Source organism: Homalodisca vitripennis, chromosome 7 (genome assembly GCF_021130785.1).
Source record: "Homalodisca vitripennis isolate AUS2020 chromosome 7, UT_GWSS_2.1, whole genome shotgun sequence".
Taxonomy (NCBI): Eukaryota; Metazoa; Arthropoda; class Insecta; order Hemiptera; family Cicadellidae; genus Homalodisca; species Homalodisca vitripennis.
In genome coordinates this window covers 46,753,502-46,775,077 of record NC_060213.1, presented here as the reverse complement: position 1 = coordinate 46,775,077, position 21,576 = coordinate 46,753,502, and the positions used below count along the sequence as shown (strand labels likewise).

The 21,576-nt window shown below is 33.3% G+C and overlaps 1 protein-coding gene across 1 annotated transcript in view; it reads left to right on the top strand.

The window, feature by feature from the left end:
• Positions 1–17,636, top strand: part of LOC124365813 (F-box/LRR-repeat protein 4-like) — a 32,906-nt gene extending 15,270 nt beyond the window's left edge. The window contains exons 4-13 of the mRNA XM_046821850.1: positions 1,067–1,256; positions 2,621–2,764; positions 3,770–3,895; positions 6,796–6,920; positions 10,148–10,257; positions 11,423–11,584; positions 12,705–12,870; positions 14,607–14,798; positions 15,710–15,894; positions 17,159–17,636. Of these exons, the coding sequence (XP_046677806.1) occupies positions 1,067–1,256; positions 2,621–2,764; positions 3,770–3,895; positions 6,796–6,920; positions 10,148–10,257; positions 11,423–11,584; positions 12,705–12,870; positions 14,607–14,798; positions 15,710–15,875 (1,381 nt within the window). The 3' untranslated portion in view covers positions 15,876–15,894; positions 17,159–17,636. The remainder of the gene's footprint in view (positions 1–1,066; positions 1,257–2,620; positions 2,765–3,769; positions 3,896–6,795; positions 6,921–10,147; positions 10,258–11,422; positions 11,585–12,704; positions 12,871–14,606; positions 14,799–15,709; positions 15,895–17,158) is intronic.
• Positions 17,637–21,576: the final 3,940 nt, after the last annotated feature.

Genomic DNA, 21,576 nt, shown 5'->3' with positions numbered 1-21,576 from the left:
GGACAGAAACGGTGATTATGTGGAAAAATAGCTTAACTTTTAAGTTTTAAATTGATGTATAACACTAAGTAGAAATATAGAGCTGTCTATTTAAAAAAATGATGGGAACCTTATTTTTCTAATACCCCTCGTATCTATAGTGAAATTTTCTAAGATTGTTGATTGGCTACTGTTAGTCAGGTTTTCAAGGGGCTCGGAAAATTTATTTCCGTCTGTCTGTATGTCAGTCTACACAATATCTCGAGAAAAAACTAATCTGTATACTTAATATCTTGCATGAAGCTTCATTTCTATATAGGAAACACTGAATTTAATGATGATGCATGTCACACTATGAAATTTCGCTGTAAGATGAGCATTGTTCATTGGTCTTATGGGCAATCATGGTGGTAAAAAGGAAACCACAGAATAAATCTGATTTTCCTTTAGTCTTCAGTTGCTCCTCAAATCGAATATTTGTTTTAATTGTGCAAGCAATGTTTTTACTTTGTATGAATTAGAAAACTTAGATTTGACTTATTACTCCGGTCGCAATTTACGTCAGCCACCTTAGACATAACAATCTCAAACTACATTTATCATTTTTTTAAAACAGTGATCATAATCCATAATTGCACTTTTTTATAACAGTGCGCCTCATATTTATAAAGAAATGTAGTACTCTAATAATCACTTACTCACTCTCGTCAGACATGGTTCACAGTTCCTAGAATTACAATTTGTAAAAGGCAGTAGCAAGACACTAACACATTTAAAACACAGAGACCTGTAGTGATTTATCTGTCTTTTAGACTTTAACTTGTGTTGTTGACACGATGGAAGTCAAGTCTAATCATGTCTTCCCGGAAAGGGTCGGTTAATCCGTCTAAAGGTTGATACAAAGGCTGTTAAGTGGAGCCTACTGTAAGTTGCTTCAATATATTCTTTCCCTTAAGTGTCCCTTCTATGGCCATGTCTGTGAATATTGTATTACAGTTAAGCAAGTAACTATTAAACTATTTGCATAAGTGATTCTGTCAAAGTTTTTGGTGATCTTGACATACAGTGATTATAACAATGTATTTAGGATGCTGAGGTTGGAATTTGATCATTCTCGGCTAGACTATTACACAGAGATAGACGCGTTGCTGCTAGTGGGGACCCGCAGGCCAACCCCTATACCTTCCCCGGGCGGTGAACTTGACCCCAAGGATAAGGAGGCAGGCGATCTCACCCGCAAGATTATGGATCTCAACATACATTCCGTGCCACCTCATGTAAGTTACTGAGTAAATATAGTAACAGTAACTAGATTGGAATAATAATATAGCTATTTATCAAATAATTGTAGATAGTAACTAAGCATATAATACGCTACATAGTTTTTTTTTGTTACCATCAACCTATTGGAGAACTTACCCGAACGACACTCGTTACAGCTGAGTGGGACTGAATAATCTTAACCAAGCGACACTCGTTGCGCTCTTTCTAGATGCTAACAATTACGTATTTGTTTGTTTTTCCACTAAATTGCAGTTTTGTGCCTTCCTGCTTCCGTATGAGCAATCATTCCGTTTAGATTTGTTATGTTTGCATACTGGAACCACATCTATCTTGTTTTGTTATTGTTTACATTTTGCCATATGCTCAATTTTCGTCACTTCAATATTCTGCTTACATTCTATGTATCGTGTTCTCAGTGTTTAGTGTTCAACTGCCTTATAGTTGTTGAATGAATTTTTAGTTCTTCCGCTACCTCACAGATCCAGACAATTTGCGTACTTCAGAAGTAGACAGATACTTTGACAGTGATATTGAGATATCAAAGATACTCAAAGGCTGGCACAAAAGTGAATTATAAAAAGTAAATGAATGGTCATTGTATGTAATGTAAATTGTTTATTTTAACTATCATTTCAATAATAACAGTTGAGTGTAACAAACAGTTTTATCTCATCTTCCAGACAACATTCAGGAGCTTGTCACAAAATCATCAAAAAGAAAAAAAAGTAATTGAATTTTTATTGTTTTGTTATTACACATTTTAATGAAGTAGTTCAATAAAAACTGGTTTTCCATGTAAAAAACATTTTGTTGTTTTGATTAAAATATTATTAAAACAGATAAACAAAAATGTAATAGAATATTGAATTACTTTTGAATTTTTGTTTTTCTTATTAACAAAATTTGTAAATATATACTAAAAAAATTATTCAGAGAAAGCAACAAACACTTGTAGGGGAACCAAATGGACTAAAATGCCGTGAAAAACTGAATAATTTATCTGTATCCAAAGTCATTGTATTAATATCTTAATATGTCCATGCATTTTTGCTAAAATGAATTCAAACATTCAGTCCTATAGAGGCTATATTAATTGCTTCCTCAAGGGGTTAAAGTGAATGTGACCAGTAGGAATGGGTATAAAGTTAGCTGTATCTTTACAAAGGTACTTGTCTTCTGTCAGTTCCTTGTGTATCGATAGTTGTGATAATGTGTTCATGAATATGTCGAATTATTAGTTCCAAATATATGTATATTACTTTGTTTAAGATAAATTATGTTTTTTATAACATTTACTTAATCAAAGATTTTTAATAAACAAAAATAATATAAGGAATGAAAACTTTTTGGGTTTCAGGTGGATTTGGAGAACACACTAAATCAGTTTTTGGCCGGTGATTACAGACAGTTGCTACGAGAATTAGAAGATACAGCAGCAATGTTGATTGGTGCAGTGGAGACCATTACCAAGGTTAACAGTGGATCCTTCTCTTGCCTGCCGGTGAGTACACTGTCAACACATATTTACTACAAGAGTTAGAGGATACAGCAGCAATGTTGACTGGTGCAGTGTAGACCATTACCAAGCTTAACAGTGGATCCTTCTCTTGCCTGCCGGTGAGTACACTGACACATATTTACTACAAGAGCTAGAAGATGCAGCAGCAATGTTGACTGGTGTAGTGGAGACCATTACCAAGCTTAACAGTGGATCCTTCTCTTGCCTGCCGGTGAGTACACTGACACATATTTACTACAAGAGCTAGAAGATGCAGCAGCAATGTTGACTGGTGTAGTGGAGACCATTACCAAGCTTAACAGTGGATCCTTCTCTTGCCTGCCGGTGAGTACACTGACACATATTTACTACAAGAGTTAGAAGATACAGCAGCAATGTTGACTGGTGCAGTGTAGACCATTACCAAGCTTAACAGTGGATCCTTCTCTTGCCTGCCGGTGAGTACACTGACACATATATTGACTACAAGAGCTAGAAGATGCAGCAGCAATGTTGACTGGTGTAGTGGAGACCATTACCAAGCTTAACAGTGGATCCTTCTCTTGCCTGCCTTGAGTACATTCCCTTCAGATATTTATTGTGAGTGCTAGAAGATGCAGAAGCTAAGTTCACCACTTTTTTACCTGGAACTAGAATACAGAAAAAAAAGCTTGTTCAACACCTTAACAATACCCAGCAAATTGAATGTTTAAAAATATATGTATTTAATATCATCTTAAATTGAAAGAATTCACAATATCTATAATGAGAAAATATGCATGTTCAAACACACTTATATGTATATATATATATATATATATATATATATATATATATATATATATATAAGTGTATTGAAGGCATGCATAATACTAGGTTGGCAGTCATTACATCTGTCCACTGATGGAGAAAATAGAAAAATAATAGTAATGTTTGTGAAGTTTTTATAGTTCTAAGTTTTTAAGCATTCCATAGAAACCAGAAACATCATTATAGTTATTTCTACAGGATGAGACGACAAACTATGTGTTCTCATTTCTGGATCTACCCTCACTATGTCAGTGTGCCAAGGTCAACCGTCACTTCCACCAGCTGGCCACCGACTCTCTACTATACACCAAAGTGAACCTCAGGGTGAGTTTCAGGTTGATAATGCACTATGGATGTAAATTCCCATCTTATACCTGTTCATTAGAACCTAAACTGGGTGTACAACTGATGCCACTGTTATTATATGGGTAACCCAAAGTATGTCCAGGAATGGCACAACACTGATCCCAATGTTGATATATATGGGTAAGGGGATAACTCCATTGATAGATCTTCACTGGTGAAGATTGTGTAACACTGCATTTTGAGATCTGAAAGCTGATCTCTTTCTCAGGTGAATAACTAACCTACAACACATGACTACAGTCTAGCTTATAATAAACAAATCATATCAGAGTGTTGTGACAAGCACAAGCCAGTAATCAAAACAACCATGTTGTGTGTTACACCCATGTACACTAACTTTAAAACCTCCACTTAATAAAAATAAAACACGACACTAGTTATTAACCCTCCATCAGGCGCTTAAAATTAGAAACACCATCAGGCGCTCACGGAGGTTTCCTCCAGGTTGGCGAATAATGGATATCATAATCGTTTAAACTGTTTTTATTTGTTTAAATATTCATACTGATTTAATTACAATGTAATATATTCATTTTTAGAAATTTAATAAAAATTACACTCTTATGTAATGAATTTTCCAAATAAGAAATTCAAAATCTTAAAAAATGTTATTGTATAATAACAACATGATTAATTTTAAGGAATAATGCAATTAATTGTAAAAATGTTTAACCTTCTGTAAATATGTATGGAAATTAACTTAGTTTTTAACTTCTTACAAAAACAACTTACTTCAATTCTTGAGATATTATACAATTGTAATGTCAATTATTGCTCTGAAATAAAAATTTATTCTTTACTAAAAATTTTTTTACACACTGCACAAAATTTCAAAACATTTTCCTTCTGGTTGTTATAGCGACGATGTTCACTCCATAATCATTACTGAAATGTTCCCTAGCACACTGGTACTGTACTAACAAGTCTCTCGTCGTCTTCATTCTCCATTTCACAATATTCAAATAAAATATATAGTAAAATTTAAAAAGAAACCATCACAGGTCACACATTTAGGCGCACACGGATTATTACAACATAAAAACTAAACACAATAAGGCGCTCACGGTGATTTCGTCCAAGCACTACAAACACACCATCGGGCGCTCACGGAGGAATCGTCCAGTCACGCACGGAAGTAGACCTCATACTGACACATTTTGATAAATAAAAGCGGGAGGCTATTGTTTCGTTTCCCCGAAAGATGCTCGTGAAGTACACTGCGGGAAACGACTGCCGACATCAGAAAAGTAGTACTATTTTTAATAATAAAACATACACGGAGGAAAACTCCGTTTAGTGCCCGATGGAGGGTTAAAACTGAACTACAGATTTTACATCACAATAGGTCTGTACTCATCATCCAACCACACAAAACTGACCAGAGGTAAATAGTAAAAGGAATCAAGGAGGAGGAGGTGCTTCATTATTAACTAACTTAATCAGAAATTCCTACAGGTTTACAAAAACAGTTGTTTATGAATTATTACTGACAAACCTCTTACAAAACAAACCATGTGTCACATTCATTGCCATTTTTGGAAAGGTATAACAAGGATGGTAACAAGTTCTTGAGTTACATTGTTACCAGTGATGGTCCCATGACCACTGTGTACTACACTCAAGATACTAAATCCAATCCAGTGAGTGGCATCATCCAAATTCCCCGACACGACCATGAAATTTATGCATGAATTTTCCATCACATATAATTATGATTTTTTATTAGATTAGAAAGGTAGTTTTCTGATACACTTTCTGCCAAAAAAATGATAATAAATGCTGAGAGGTATTGTGTAACATTATAACAAACGAAATGCACCATTTAAAATTGCCACAGAGGATATTCTCTAGTAGCGTCGTTCTGATTTACATTCGGCCTCGTGTTGTAGCTGGAACATAAATTCTTTTCATTGGGAATTATTGGACCATCTCCACTTGGTGTCACAGCGTAACAAATGTTTAAATGTTAATTATAACTATACTATTAAAGCATGTTCTTTTAATTTCTGATAAAATGTATGTTTATAAATGTATGTATGTCTGTTGGTTCTTTTATTCCACTTCATAAAGGTTCTTACTTTATAAAATGCCTCGGTATACTGTTATCTCAAATAACTAGCAAACCTCCGAACCCTCTGATCAGTAGAAAGTTCTAACTGATGCTGCTCGAAGCTTAGTAGGAGTCACTGAGTAACCAGAATCAAATGCTATCTCAAGAACTTCATGACATTGCTCTTGAAGATGTAGAGAGGAATCAAGTGTATTGCATAACACTAACTTGGAAATCTTGGATAATAGGATTTTGAACATTTACCATCGTTATATGTTAAAAAGCACTACGTTTTGAGGATTGAAATCTATCCTCTTCTTCAGATGTCAAAAGAACGTAATACATCACAAAAACGTATAAACTAAAAAGTGTTGCAATTGACTACCACTCAAAATTTTATACCAACAGCATGAAGTTCACTCTAGAGAGAATGAACCGAAGATGTTACTGCACAGAAACAAAAGCACAAACATGTGGCACGAACCAAAAAATTTGAAACTATAAAAATGGCAAATGTCCGAGATCCTATAATTCTTTCACATCATACATTATAAATTATAAACATTTAACAAAGAGTTGAAAGTCATCTATTTTTTTAGTTAAATGTATTCTTTCCAAGTATTGTAAGAAAAACAGCACTGCAATTGTGTTAATACCTGATTATTATAATCAAGTATTTATTTTAGTTGTTATATTTATTTCTTGAGGTGACTAAATAATGTTTTTACTGAGTTTTGATGGTGTTAATTTTATATATCTCATTATATATGACTAATTCTAATGTCCTGAAACTGTAATGTCTGTACAGCCCTACTGGCATTGTGTCAACGATGGCACCTTGTCGTCACTTTCTGACCGCTGTCGACATCTTGTCAAGCTGGACCTCTCTTGGTGTGGAAGCTACGATCTCATCACTACCACTAACATGGCTCAGTAAGAGATCAACAGCTTTTTACTAAAAAAAACAGTAGCAGTCGTGGGACTGCCAATAGAAGTGAAAACGGAACTATTAAGTTGAGAGTAATTAACAATACGTTATAGTAGCAGTACATCTGTAATTGTAAATGTGACGCGTTTTTAATTTTCCAATTTTAAAATCCACGAAAATATATTATCAAATAACTAGAAATCTATTTTACCACGCTAGTAAGATAAATCTTATACCGTAATAATACTCATTTCATGATGAAGAGGTTAAATATTAAAAACATAATTAAAATGAATAATGCTAAATTTTAAATACAAATATTCGTACAAATATTAAAAATGTTTAAAAATATATTCGTTGTTTTCATTATTCATTTATCTGTATAAAAATATGTTGTAATTGCTCAATATTAATAGTTAGTTAAACATAGAATACAAGTGAGTAAACACCGAGTGAACAACAGTGAGTTGAACACCGTTGTAAATAATACAGTTATTGCTACGGATAAAGTATATAATTGCAATAACAATTAAACCCACAATATTTTTAAAACTAATAAATTAGTTAAATTAACTTGGTTCTTTCGTAAAGGTATTTTTATTGCACAATAAACTAATTTATTGAGTTAATACGGTATCAGTGAGCCAATGCGCTAACTACAGTTCCGGCAGAAACCTTCACTCATCACTTCATACGCTACTACAGGCTAAACTAAACTTCCAATAAAAAAATGATAAATTACAAAAAAAATATTCATCTATTTTCACACAACTTTCTCGCTGACAAATTTTGTCTGACCAAAAAATAAAAAAAATCCTCGCTTACTACTTTTTTCTTGTCATTGTAAACGCTATGTAAAATGTAAACAATAATCAAAATTATTTCGAAATTTTTTTAATATTTAAAAATGTAACCAATAGATTGCCAATATTAAGAGCTTTAGTTTGACGCATCTTACAGAATTGTACGACATTGGCTTCACTTTTAAATCGCGAGAGGAAGCCGTAAAGGTCACTGATTTTCGCAGTCTGTTTTCATACTCCGCCGGGACAGTTTTAACACAGCGAGACTGACTTTTTCATGCAGGTTAGTAGTCCGCGGCCAAGTCTACGGTTAAAAAACACAGCGAGACATGCAGGTTAGTATCATTAGTATGTCGGTGACGCGAACCGAGGATTTTACCCTCTACCAAAACGCTCAACGCGCCTAAAGAAGTTTTCACTTCAAAAAAACAAATTACTTTCTCGCTTTATTCTGCCTTCACAATAGTCGCTACGCTATGAGTTTTTTAGTTTTGGTAAAAATGGTCAAGGACAAAACAGAATCAATAGTCAAAGATTAAATTCGTAATCTTTTCAATTTATTTTGATTACAAGGGTTACATGATAACTGGATTTTTTAGCGGTATTGGCTTTGTAGTTGAGCAATATTACAAACTTAAACATGATAAAGTTAGAAGTCGTTACAGTGTCGTTTGAGTTTGGTTTGAGCAGGTAAAACACTTTTAACCTTAACCCTTTTTTGGCAGTACAAAAAGCTTGTTAAAAATTTCAAACAGCCAAAATGTGACAAATACTATGCAGGAAAAGGATGTGTGCTTAGTTTCTCGGTGTAGATAAAATTAGAATTTCTGCAATACGTTTTGTATAAAAACGAATGTTACAAAAATTGTAATAGGCAAAGTATTTTTTCTATAGCTTAGAGACAGTAAGTGTAAAATTAAAAAATATTGTTATATTGTAAAAAGAATATACTATTAGAAATTAATAATATAGGTAACCATACCTATAAGGATGTAATTATTTGCAGGCAAAAAATAAAAAAAAACACATACTTTTAGTGAAAACCCCAAAAACAAGCTACAAATTTAGAGCCTATAGTAGATTTTTATGTTTTTATAGGAAATATATTCCATGTAAGAAACTAATTAGGTAATTGAAAATAAGTAGAAAATTAAAATACTGTGAGTAATAAATGAAATATAACATAATATCTAACAGAGTGCTTGTTGACATTTTCACTAAAAAATTGTGTAGTTTTTTTAAAAAATAACTAATAAAAAGATGTATTAGTTTTTTCTATAGTATATTTTGTTTGAACACATATCTGTGAATAAAAATACATGTGGAATATGTTGTTATAAGGCTCTTTCAATTCATATTATACAACTCTAGAGATCAAAATGGGATTTTTTTGCTGCCTTAGAGACCAGTAAGGCATAGCCCAGAAAGTTTGCGAAATAAGAATAAGCCTATATTCATCCCACGGACCCTAGCAATGCCCAAATAAAATTTCAATAAAATCGGTTGAATAGTTAATGCATGAAAGCAAAACAGACTAAACAATGGCACTTTCGCATTTATAATATTATTAGGATGAAATGAAACTATTATTTGCATATAATATGTTTTTACTGGCATACAATATGTACTTTACACTGTTCATTATTTTCTCTTAGAATAGATAACAATAATATAAAATATATAAACAAGAATCATAGAAAAGGCAAATTGGCTCTTCGCCCGTTGTGAGTGAGAGAAATTAGCTCCATCTTCGTTTAGAAACTGTTACCAACCCTTCAGCACAAAGTACCTTAATGACATTTCTTTCGATGTATTAGATCTTCATCTTCAAGGAGATACTTTTTTATTTTGATTCATCAAATTATGAAGAAGTTTATAATCTTTAACCGAACAATGTATTTTACACAATTTACTGGACCCGATGTAAGGGTTTGGGAGAATGTTTATTTGTAAACAAGTAGAACACAGTAGAATGAAAGGGCAGTTACAGTGCTGAAAATATAATTAATTTCTGTATTTGGTGACATTTGCCAATGGTGTGGATATCAGTCCTGTAATTGGTAGAAATGACGTATTTGGTAGTTTCCCCAGACCACTGGCGCATGCTTTCGAAATTATATTTTTGAATAGCGTTTATCAATCTTGTTAAATTCCAGATAATAAAGACTTATAATATGTATAAATCTATAGTTTAGTACCTACTGCCTACATTGGTATAAATATCATCCAGATATCTTGCCAATAAATAGCACTTTTTATCTAAAAAAGCTGAAGGGCATCTGAGATGCACTTCACACACTGCCAGGGTTACATCAAATCATACAAGTTTTTTGCAAAGGAGAACAAATGGAATAGTGTCTAGGTACGAAAGTGTATCAATGAAAAATGTGTAGTGCCAGGAAGTTTACTAAAGCTGTATTTTTTTACAGATTCATCAAGACAACTTGTAAACAGCTGACCACTCTCAGGCTGGACTGCTGCAGATTTGTTGATGACACTATTATCAAGGCTGTGGCTTCCACTTGTAGGAATATAAAAGGTAAATTATAAAATTTAAAAAATGAGTAAAAAAATGTGTGTTTAAAAATAGTAAATGAGTTGCTTTTTATTAATTCTACAATATGATTGGTTTGCCAAGTAATTCTATTGCCTTCTGCAAGTATTTCAATTAATGATTGATATTTGCCATTTTTACTAGCCTACGCTTTAAAATGTAGCATCAAAATAACTAACTGCCCAAAGTGATTGTGATAATGACTTAAATGTTTGCTATACAAATAAAAATCAAGCTAGGTTTACAACACACACCTTACTACAAAACTCATGATACATTATTTTGGTACTGTACAATAATATTTAGGATATTATTTTACAGCAACTGTACCTATCATAGTGAAAAAAACTGTAACAAATCAAATATAACTAAATACTCTGAAACCTAATATAAACACAAGTTGGTTGATAATAAATAACAGCAGAAATTTCATTATGGAATGTTGGAACGATCAGCTGATTTGAGTCATGTGTTGAATTCAATAACCAGTGAAGTAACAATAAAAACATGTAGAGTAATCGTGAATGTAGAATGAATGTTCTCTAACAAGTGAGAACACAATCAACTTGAAATAGTTACAAAAAAGTCATTAAGCAAAACTGTTTCATAAAATCACGGAGAGGGGCTTCTTTCAGAGTTGATGCTGAGGAATTGTTCCTGTATCATCTCTGAAGGGTTCAAAAGCCTTGTAACTGTCTCCACCATCGAGAGACTGGACTTGTACCACACCCACATAGAGATGCTTTAAAGAGTCTCTTTCTTTCAGAGTTGACACTGAGGAATTGCTCCCGTATCACCTCTGAGGGACTCAACAGCCTTGCAACTGTCTCCACCATCGAGAGGCTGGACTTGTACCACACCCACATAGAGATGTTTTAGAGTCTCTTTCTTTCAGAGTTGAAACAGGAATTGCTCCCGTATCACCTCTGAGGGATTCAACAGCCTTGCAACTGTCTCCACCATCGAGAGGATTGACTTGTACCACACCCACATAGAGATGCTTTAAAGAGTCTCTTTCTTTCAGAGTTGACACTGATGCTCCTGTATCACCTCTGAGGGACTCAACAGACTTGCAACTGTCTCCACCATCGAGAGGCTGGACTTGTACCACACCCACATAGAGATGCTTTAAAGAGTCTCTTTCTTTCAGAGTTGACACTGAGGAATTGCTCCCGTATCACCTCTGAGGGATTCAACAGCCTTGCAACAGTCTCCACCATCGAGAGGCTGGACTTGTACCGCACCCATATAGAGATGCAACCACTTGTTAACATTTTGAAGGCATCTCCTGCTCTTAAACATATCAATTTGGGTATGTTTGATAATGGAATGGTATTTGCTGGTATTATGTGTAATAATATTTATTTCTAAATATGTGTTCTATAAAGTACGTTTGATATTTGATCAGTGATTGAGCATAATTTTTAGATTTATAAAGTCTCCAAAAATTATAATAACCAACCTAAAATAGACTTCAGAATTTTGTTAAAGCTGATAGAAGAAGTTATACAGAATGAAAATTTAATAAGAATGTTTATAACTATTTTGACTATTGTTTACTATTTTTAGTTTGACTGATTTAGAAAATTTCCTCAAAAAGGTATATAAATGTGTTTGGTGTTAAAACCAGTTGTACTTGAGAAACTGAAAACTTGAATCATTGATGAAGTAACAACTATGAAACTAAGTTAAATATATTCAAATTAAAATCTCATTTCACTTGAATTGAGGGGTTTTATTATATAGTGTACTAAGTAAAAGCATTATTTGCAGTTTTCTCTTGAAAATTGTCAGTGGCGAACACTGGTCTGTTTCTCTATTTGCCTACCATGTTTTTTGTTTGTGTTATATCATTCTGATGTTCCCTTTTCTTCATTCTTCTTAACTACATAAGTCTAGTTGATTTTTTGTAATGTGTGTGGACAAACTAATAATTCATGTGGCTGAAAATGTAAAACACAAGTAAATTGTTAAACCTCATACACTTTTACAACCTTACTTTGGGTGATTAATTGTATTAAATTAATTAATTTAAAGACATAATTTGTATGACCTCAAACACTTTTTTGTTTCCTTAATATTTTTATAGGTTATTTAGTATAAATCCCAAAATTGTTTGTACTTGTGAAGGAAACAGGATTTTTCCGGACATTTGCCATCGTTCAGTGACACAAACAATCAGTCACACACAAACAAAAAATGTTTTTACTTCATTGTTTGTGTTTGTGTAAGTATTAAAAATAGTAATATAGACTACAAAACATAAAAAAAGTTTGGATGTGTATTAATTATATCTTTGACATGAGGCATCTTCCATAATGTTATTATAAAAAATAAGGGTATAAAACTGCATGAAGCAACATTGTTCTTTTGGAGAAAACTCAAGATCGTTTCACTGCAGCCAGCTCTAAACACTGTGTCTGTGCTTCCAGGATCCTGTGTACGTGTGTCCAGTATGGATGAGGTGGCGCAGGCACTAGGTAATTACAATCCGCAGTTGGTAACTGTTGACTTCTGGAAGACCTACAGTCTGACACCGGTGGGTGTGCGAGCTATCAGCAAGTGCAGCATGCTTGAAGAAGTCGACTTTGGCTGGTGGTGAGTCACAGTGCTTATTATGTTTGTTTAAGTTTGCACAACAATGAAATCTAAATCTAGATATCATATGCTGCAGGCACAAGATATTGACAGTGCAAAGTAGCGGTCTTCTCTAGATAGCAAGTGCTTATTGAACAGTATTCAAATAGATGTCCTCGATCGTGATTACGGGATCGTTCCCATCGATCTGCACGGTTTCAAGTTTTGAAACGGAGCAGATTATGGACATCCAGATTGATCGTAGACCTGCAAGAGTGTGTTTAGGGTAGAGTAGGAATATGCAAATGTCAAAGTCAAAGAATGTCTTAGTTTACCAGATGAACTTAAGGTTAAGAAGCCCTCTATAACACTTAACCTGGGGACCAACAGCTTAGAGGTGATTTTTGAACCACCACCAGTGGCTGTGCAGGCGGACCACTTGCGAGGACAAGATTGCTCAGTGGTCACCCTTCCAAGCAGCAACTACGCTCCACTTTGCTTGATTTGGTTATCTTGCAGTAGCAGTAGATCCCACTACACTTCGTTATTACCAATTTTTATCAATGTCAATTTTGATCTGACTCGGTTCTTCACTAGCTATGCCAATTTCTGAACGTACCTGTTCAAGGTAGACAGAGTACTACTATGTGAACCACACTATCTTTTGGTAGTAGGTAGAAAGAATATTGGAGAGAACTTGAAATAGTCATTGACCAATTCTAGTTACTCTTAGTTCTTAGACATACGCAACCGGTGTCATGACTATTTTCTAAGTTTTCTGGTTTACACAACTTAAAAGGATTAAACTAATTATAATCTAAAGATATTTTGGTTTTGTTACTAGTGGATAGGAAAATCAACAGGCTTACCTCGGTTTTAGTTTGGTTTTGTTACAATTTTATATTGTAACTTTTGGATTTGTACTAGTACATTAAAAAACAATATTAAATTAAATTCTTCTATTTTCTACAAATTTTCTATATAGTAATTTTATGCTTTGTGCTTTGAATTTACTGTGTTGTATTGTCAAGGTCTAAACATTTTTCATGCAAAGGATTCTATAATTCAAAGAAAGTAAGATTATTTTAATCTTGAAATATCTCAAGAATGTTTAGCATTCAGGGAGAGCGGGAATTTACTATGTACGGGAAAGATGTGGGATATGTACAGGAATTTGATCCAAATGCGTTAAAAGTTAAGAATAAAGAAAGCATTTCTAACACTGGTTTTTTTTTATTCAAGATCAATGATGTTGGACAGGCCGTTTTCTTGACAGAGGGGGTAGAGGCTTGTGAGGTGGGTTGACAGTTCAAGGCCAATAGCCACCAATGAACGTGTCGTGGCATCGCAGTGGCCTACTGGCTGATCAGTTTAGTCTGTCTATGTAGTCTAGTTTGTGGTGGTGAATGGCAGTCAGTGGTTGCCATAATTAGATTTTTTTTATATATTGGGTTTGAATGAAATATAATACTAATTTTTTTCTTTTACTACTCTAAATAGCTCGTAATTTTTGGAGTGCAATACATTTGTTGTTTTGCATTTGTGTTGACTTAATAAAGTGACAAAGTATTTCTTTATCAATCAATTTATTATTGTAGTGATTTTCTTTTAAAAGAAATATAGTGATAGTTGAATATAAAAGAAACTACAAGTCATTGTGTATTTTTTGACTTGTGATGCAATGTACTTGAATTATTACCTTAATTTTTGGTCAGGATAAACAAATGTGATGTTGAATATCATGTGAACTGTTACAGTCTGGGAGTTAGTGTTCCGGGAGACTGCCTCAATGCGCTAGCAGTGGGCTGTCCACGATTACAGAAGTTGTTCATGGCTGCATTGCGGGGTATCATGGACCGCGATCTGGAGCCATTCCTACAGCACTGTCCTCGGCTACGACAGGTGGACCTGCTGGGAGTGCGCAGTATCACTGCCGACATCTGCCTCAGGTTAGACTAATCCTGACCTTGACTAATCCTTCATAGTATATTATGAATTTGAACATGGAATGTTTAGTATATACATTTGGTACTCCTGACATCATTAAAGAAAATTGTGTTATTAAGGTTAAACACAACAGGGAAATAAGTCTTTAAATAGACTATGATTTGGTAGCAAGTATATGAATGAGAAAAGTAGACGGGCATATGTTCTGCAAAGGGAACAATGTTTCTAAGGATATAGGCCTTGGAAAACCAGAGGAAAGAATGATAATAAAGAACCAAATTCAGGTAGCGGTATAAGGCAGGTACTAGTCAAATGGGAGCAAGCAAGAGGAGGCAGAGATTGGAAGAGGATGAAGTCTCAAGTGGGACATAAATTGTCATAGATGTATTTAAAAATCAGGAGGAGAAAACTGCTGAACACATGCTATTTGACTATCCTGCAATAGCAAGGGAGCGTTATGTCATCTTTGGTACTCTGGACATAGGTGGAGAATTTCCTAGGAGAATTGATTGTTTTCTGTGGTTTGTAAACTGCTGAAAGTTTACACTGGTAGACTTAAAAGTACTCTTCTTCTGTACAAGAGGCTTCAATGATAATAGGCTATCCTGAAGATGAAGAGGAAGTCATTAAGAAAGAATGAAAGTTATTTTCTAATTTTTGGAAAGAGGCTGGAAGACTCATTGGAGGTCAGGAATGTAATTTAGTTTCATATTGCAGTGAAAAAAGATTAATACTATTTGAAAAACATTTTAGAGACAATTTGATTTTGTAAAAATAAATGTTTTTCACATATTCCTTGATTGTGTTTAGAAGACATAATGTGTCGTTCATAAATTTGTTGTAATTTCAAATTATCTTGTGTATAAAATCAAAAAATCAGCAGCTTTGATTAACTCATTGACGGCTATTGCAGATTTCTCTGTATGTTCAACGAACTGCAGCTGTTGGACCTGAGCTTCTGTGATCAGATACAGGAGTCGTTGGTAGCGCAGTGGAGGCAGCAGTTCCCCCATGTGAGCATCAAGAGGAGCTTCCAGTCGGAGGGCACTGCCGGCTGTTACCTGCCCAACCACTACTGACATCGGCCCAACAACCCTGGTGAGATTTTTAACAGACTTGTTTTTGGAAAATACTTTAAAAAACATGCGTTATAAATTTATTTTGTACTTAGCTTAATCTGATTCTGTATAATGATTTATTAAAAGTGAGTATTTAAATAAAACTCACATCACACATATCAACTAAAATGTCTTCTGTAATCATGAAATGGTTTTGGTGTACAAATGGTGATAATGTCCTTGAGCAATAAAATGACTGCTGATTATCTGATTGTGTAATAGTGTTGATTAACAAAAGTTAGTAGCAGAGAAATTGAACTGCTCTATCTTGTAGGTATAAAGTTGTGGCTATGTCTTAGGTTAAACATAGCCAAATTGATAAAAGTCTACAATGTAATTCATAAAACATGAGACTTTATGCCTACAAAATTCAGTTAAGACATCAGATTAAACGCACTGATCGCCCTCTCTAAGCATACAGACTTTGCTAGTTTCATGCTCAATGAGATTGATGTTTATGCTGTAAATATTCGTGATTTGGCACATTTGTGTGTGCAAATTTCGAAAGCGATCGCAACTGTAATACAATAGACACTACATAATACTTGGTGAGAAAATCAAATACCGCTTTGATATTTGCAGAGCATTAAATGGGACTCACATTGAAACATCAATGGGAGTGCCGATGGCCGAGTGGTCTAAGTCGTTGGACTTTGGATCTGAGTTAGAGATAGCGCAGGTTCAAATCCTGTCTGTGACCGTTGCACTTTTTATCAGTACCATCAACCTTGTACTGTATCGACTCTCCCCCTTATTCTGTTTGATAAGATCCTCGCACAGGCCAGTGGCCCATGAGGACGGACAGAATAAGGCCTAAAAGGGGATTGGTCTCTTTTTTAAAAAAAAAAAAAAAAAAAAACATTAATATATGAAAACAAAATTTGTTCTCTTCTCTTCAATTTGACATTTAAATCATTGAATTATGTTTAATAGTTTTTAAGTAACTGTTGTTCAAAATCCTGGTATTCTTTTTCAGAGTCTGTTTAAACACCCAACCTAGTTTTTCATGAAATCAATCGAATTTCAGTATCTTTATCCAGGGAGTTAGGACTATCTCTTAAAAATCTTTTAATTATTAACACTCTTTAAAATGCCACTGCTATTAATAATTTACCTATGAGCATTATCAATAATATTACATTCACTTCAAACAACTGTAAGGGAATTCTTCAATTATATGCAGATGAAGTCACTCTGTGAATGTTAAAATGAGTAAGTTCTGACAAAGTTTTTTGTTGTTACAGCTCTGTTGGAGTTGGGCACGATGAAACACTTCTACTACACTGTGTTAAATCTAGAGAATCTCTAATTGTTGATAAGACTGCAATCGATAATATACTCTCTTTCTTGTTGGATTTTACTGAGAATATCTATTTATGAGTTTGTTTTAAACAAATAAGGGATGACGTTAGCTTATGTATTTAGCGTAAAATACAGTAACTTATAAAGTTGAAAATGTATCCAGTATGTGGTTTAGCTAGAGGTATTTGGTATTTTATTTTGCCATCTCACTCCCACGTGTTCATGTTGCCAGATCCGGGCGACAACTGCTTGCCCAGTATTCTCAACAATATTGTACTTGTTCCTACCTTGTCCTTATTGTATATAGCGTTTCCTATTTATTTATAGATTATATACATTCCATTTATACATCAGTAGTTAGTTAACTAGTGTTTTGTTTTATATTTATGTGTATGGTGAATAAAGCTTTATTTTGAAAAATTTGTGTTTTTCATTTGTTCCAAATTTTACTGTGTTAATGTTGCTCATAAAGCCACTAAATTCGATAAACACTTTCATAATAATTAGTTAAAACCCCTTGACTGCCATGCCCGTGTTTATATGGGCAAACCTGCTCTTGCATTCAACAGCCATGCTTGTGTTTCTAAACACCTTGTTTATATGAAGCCTGGCAGCTGTTAGATGATACACATTGGCCTCTACTAGTGTTTATTAAAACTATACCAACAACACAGTAGTTCTGTTTCATTACTACTACTACTACACTCGGATGACCAACTGAGAAACTTTTAGGCAAGCACTTAGTAAGATTCTACTATGTGGTTCAAAACAGAATGTTTTCTAATTTTTCAAGTGCGTTTATGAAGTTTCTATTGCAAGTTTTTTTATTTTATATAAGAGTTACGTTAAAAAAGTATTTGGAATTAAAATATTTTGAAAACATTATTTATTTATTTGTCTACATTAATTTTCTCACCTTCAAAATAGTCCACATTAAATATTATGGGGCGCTTGTGCCAGCGCTTCTTCCAATCTTCGAAACACTTCTCAAATCGATCTTTGGCTTGCTACATGCTATGAGTTTTGCTACTACTTGTACGAACAAACTATTATCCTTGTAATATAGCATGTTACCAGTGTAATGTAATTTTCATAAAAAAGCTCTTTTTCAAGTTTTTCAATATAAAAATAAAAATATGAAATAAGTCCCTCAAGTATGTATTTTCTGAAACTAGAGAAATGTATAAATAACTTTTATATTGTGGAATTTTGATTTAGTACAAATATACTACTTCTGTATATATGATCTCACCCTCTTAAAACAAAAAAATATATAACAAAGGTTCAAATAAAAAAAAATTCTTGTAACATTTTGCACTGTGAAAAATACAGACTTATGACAAAAATGATGTATAACAACGCATAATCAAATAACTTAGTATTTTTTATAAAATCCCCTTGCAAAACCTGTATAAGAGGCCTGCCAATAGAGGTAATTTAGTTGCCAGTCCTTAGGTTAATGATCATTTGACCTTGTGGCAAGAATTCATGATGCATTATACAATTAAAATCAAAGAACACAGTGAGTATAACCTTCACATTCAACTGCACTTGTCGATCCTTTTCTTTTGTCTTGGCGATCCAGAAAGGCTCCACTGGGATGATTGTCTCAGTTTCGATATTATATCTGCTGTAAACCAATGTTTTGTCATCCGTTATAAGATGTGTCAGTAATTCTGTATCATCTTTGACTTCATTTAGTGACTCCTGAGCAACTTCCATTCACCACGGCTTTTGTTAAAAATTCAGTAGTTTTGGAACAAATTGTACCACCACAATTTCATATCCAAAACAAACGTAAAATTTTCTCGGTATGAGTCTATATTGATATGCCATCATCATCAGCAACATTTCTGATTGTAATATGGCGATCATTCATAACCATTTCTTCCAATTTTTTGACGCTGTTGATAAGCTTGGACGTTCGTATCATTCATCATCATCATCATCTTCACGGCCATTGTTCAAACGTTTATAACACTCGTAAACCCTTATTTTACTCATAGCAGACTCACCATATAGGCCTTTGTTAACATTTCTGTGACTTTGTTACATTTTATTCCATATTTTACATAAAATTTGATACAAATTCTTTGATTCATTTTTTTTAACAAACAAAAATCATGGAGTTCATAAAACACGTCTAACCTTAGCAGCTGTCACTGAAAAAGTAAACAATGAATATAGCTGGAAATGTTATTACACTTCAGAAGCATAAGTATCAACAGAATTAAAAAACCAATCTTAACAATCAGATTCTCCAAACCTTCAACACTTAAAAATTCCTGTTACTTTTTGAACACACCTTGTTTATTGAAATGAAACATGTCTTTAATAGAGGGGAAGTTAGAACTATAAAGTCCTATCTACCACTTAACCTCATAAAAAAATTAAACTAACATTTATAACTAAGCATAAATCCACTTACTTAAACTATATATTAAATGGATCTTAGCTTTAAAAAAAAACAAGCATCAATAATTAATGTAACGTTATACATATTTACATAACTATTACAAGACACACTCGCATTCATCCAACTTGCATTCCATTGCCCCAAGTACCACACTCCAAAGCTGCCAATCGCTATACCCCCTGAGCCCCCAGCATCAAGGCCCTGACCTCCGTCCCAAAGCCAGTGCGCTTATCAATGGCTCTGATGTTTACACATAAAGCATTCCACAATCGACAGGCAGAAACTGTAATTGACTTACTAAAGATAGTTGTTCGATGAATTGGGATGGATAGTAAGGACGGACCCCATCTTGTACTTTGTTCACTTATTTCAAACATAAATTGAAAATTGTTTTGATAGATAACTGGGACAATTTGTATTTAAAAGAGCGTGCATCAGAGTGAGTGAGTTATAGTCTCGAAGATCTTGTAATTTTAAGATAGATAGATAATTGTTTGATGAAGCTGATGCAAAAGTTCTGAGTACGCTGGAGTTTATTTGGAAGCTCCACAGTCATGTCATTAATGACTATGTCACAATAGTTGAAGTGCTATTGATTGTGCTTCAGTCGGTATGGTAAGAACTAATTAATTGCAATAATGATGAGCACATTTTATAATCGTTTGATTTGCCTGAATGTATATTTCTGCAGGGATCGGTTTTATCCACAATATCATTTCTAACATTTATAAATGATTTATTGAATTTGATTTTCAATGGTAAAATTATTGCTCTTGCTAATGACATTTCAATTTTGTACACCCATGAAGATCAGGAAATTATTGGTCAGCTGATTAAGAGGGACCTACTCATGTTAAGAGAATGGTGTCTGAGTAATGATGCAAATTACTGTAACCACAACAAAATATATAAATTTTGATTTTGTTGGATGTAACATACCACTTCCTTTGAAATTCCATTCCAGAACGTGTAATTTTTATTTATGTGATTTTCAGGCTTTGAGAAAGCATAAAATATAAAAGTAAATAGTATAAAATATTTAGATGTAATTTTTGACGAAAAACTGACTTTTCAGCAAACCATTACGAAATTTCATAAAATGTTAAGATTATCAATAAGAAAATTTTATTTCTTAAGAATTTCTGCAGTGCATCATTAATAAGATCGTTATATTTTGATCTGATTAATTGTAGGCTGCAGTGTGGTATAAGTTGCTGGGGAGGTACTTATAAATGATTATTAGAAAAACTCAGAATTACATAGAATTATTTTTTATGTATAATACTAAGAGAAATAAGCGTGAGAGTTCTTTTCCTCTATTTCATAAATCTTTGCCCCCTCTTTTGTTATTTAGGACCCATGTATTTTAATCAATTACTTGCAGATATAAAAAGAACTAATAGATGAATTTTGTAGAAACGTTACTGCTTGGCTCTTCTCATTTCAGGATCCTGATTTTTTTTAAGTAACATAAATATGGAATAAATTTCATAGTAAATGTATTGTAAATAACATGGTTGACATGATACATTTGGTTAATTATATAATCTGTCATATTATTTCATAAAATATTGGATTTAAATTTAATTTGTTGTATGTATGTGGTTAGTGATTTTTACTAATATTGTAAATAACATTTTATTGTATATTTTGTTGGAAATTTAATTTTTGTTTGTTTTTGTGCATTATATCCTTCTTTAGTATATATTAATTTATTAAGTATGTAAGTTATACAGATACCACAAAAAGTGATGTTTTTTCTTTTAAGCTTTTTGCCAGATGCTAGACTTTAATTCTATGTTTTTAGAATGTTTTAAATTTCTTCTTAACTGGCCATACTACTAGGAAAAGTGGTCAGTCATTTTTCCAAATAATGTAACTGTTATAGTTATGTAAAAAGTAATTGGAAAATAAATCATTTATTCAATTAAACAAATTGGCAGT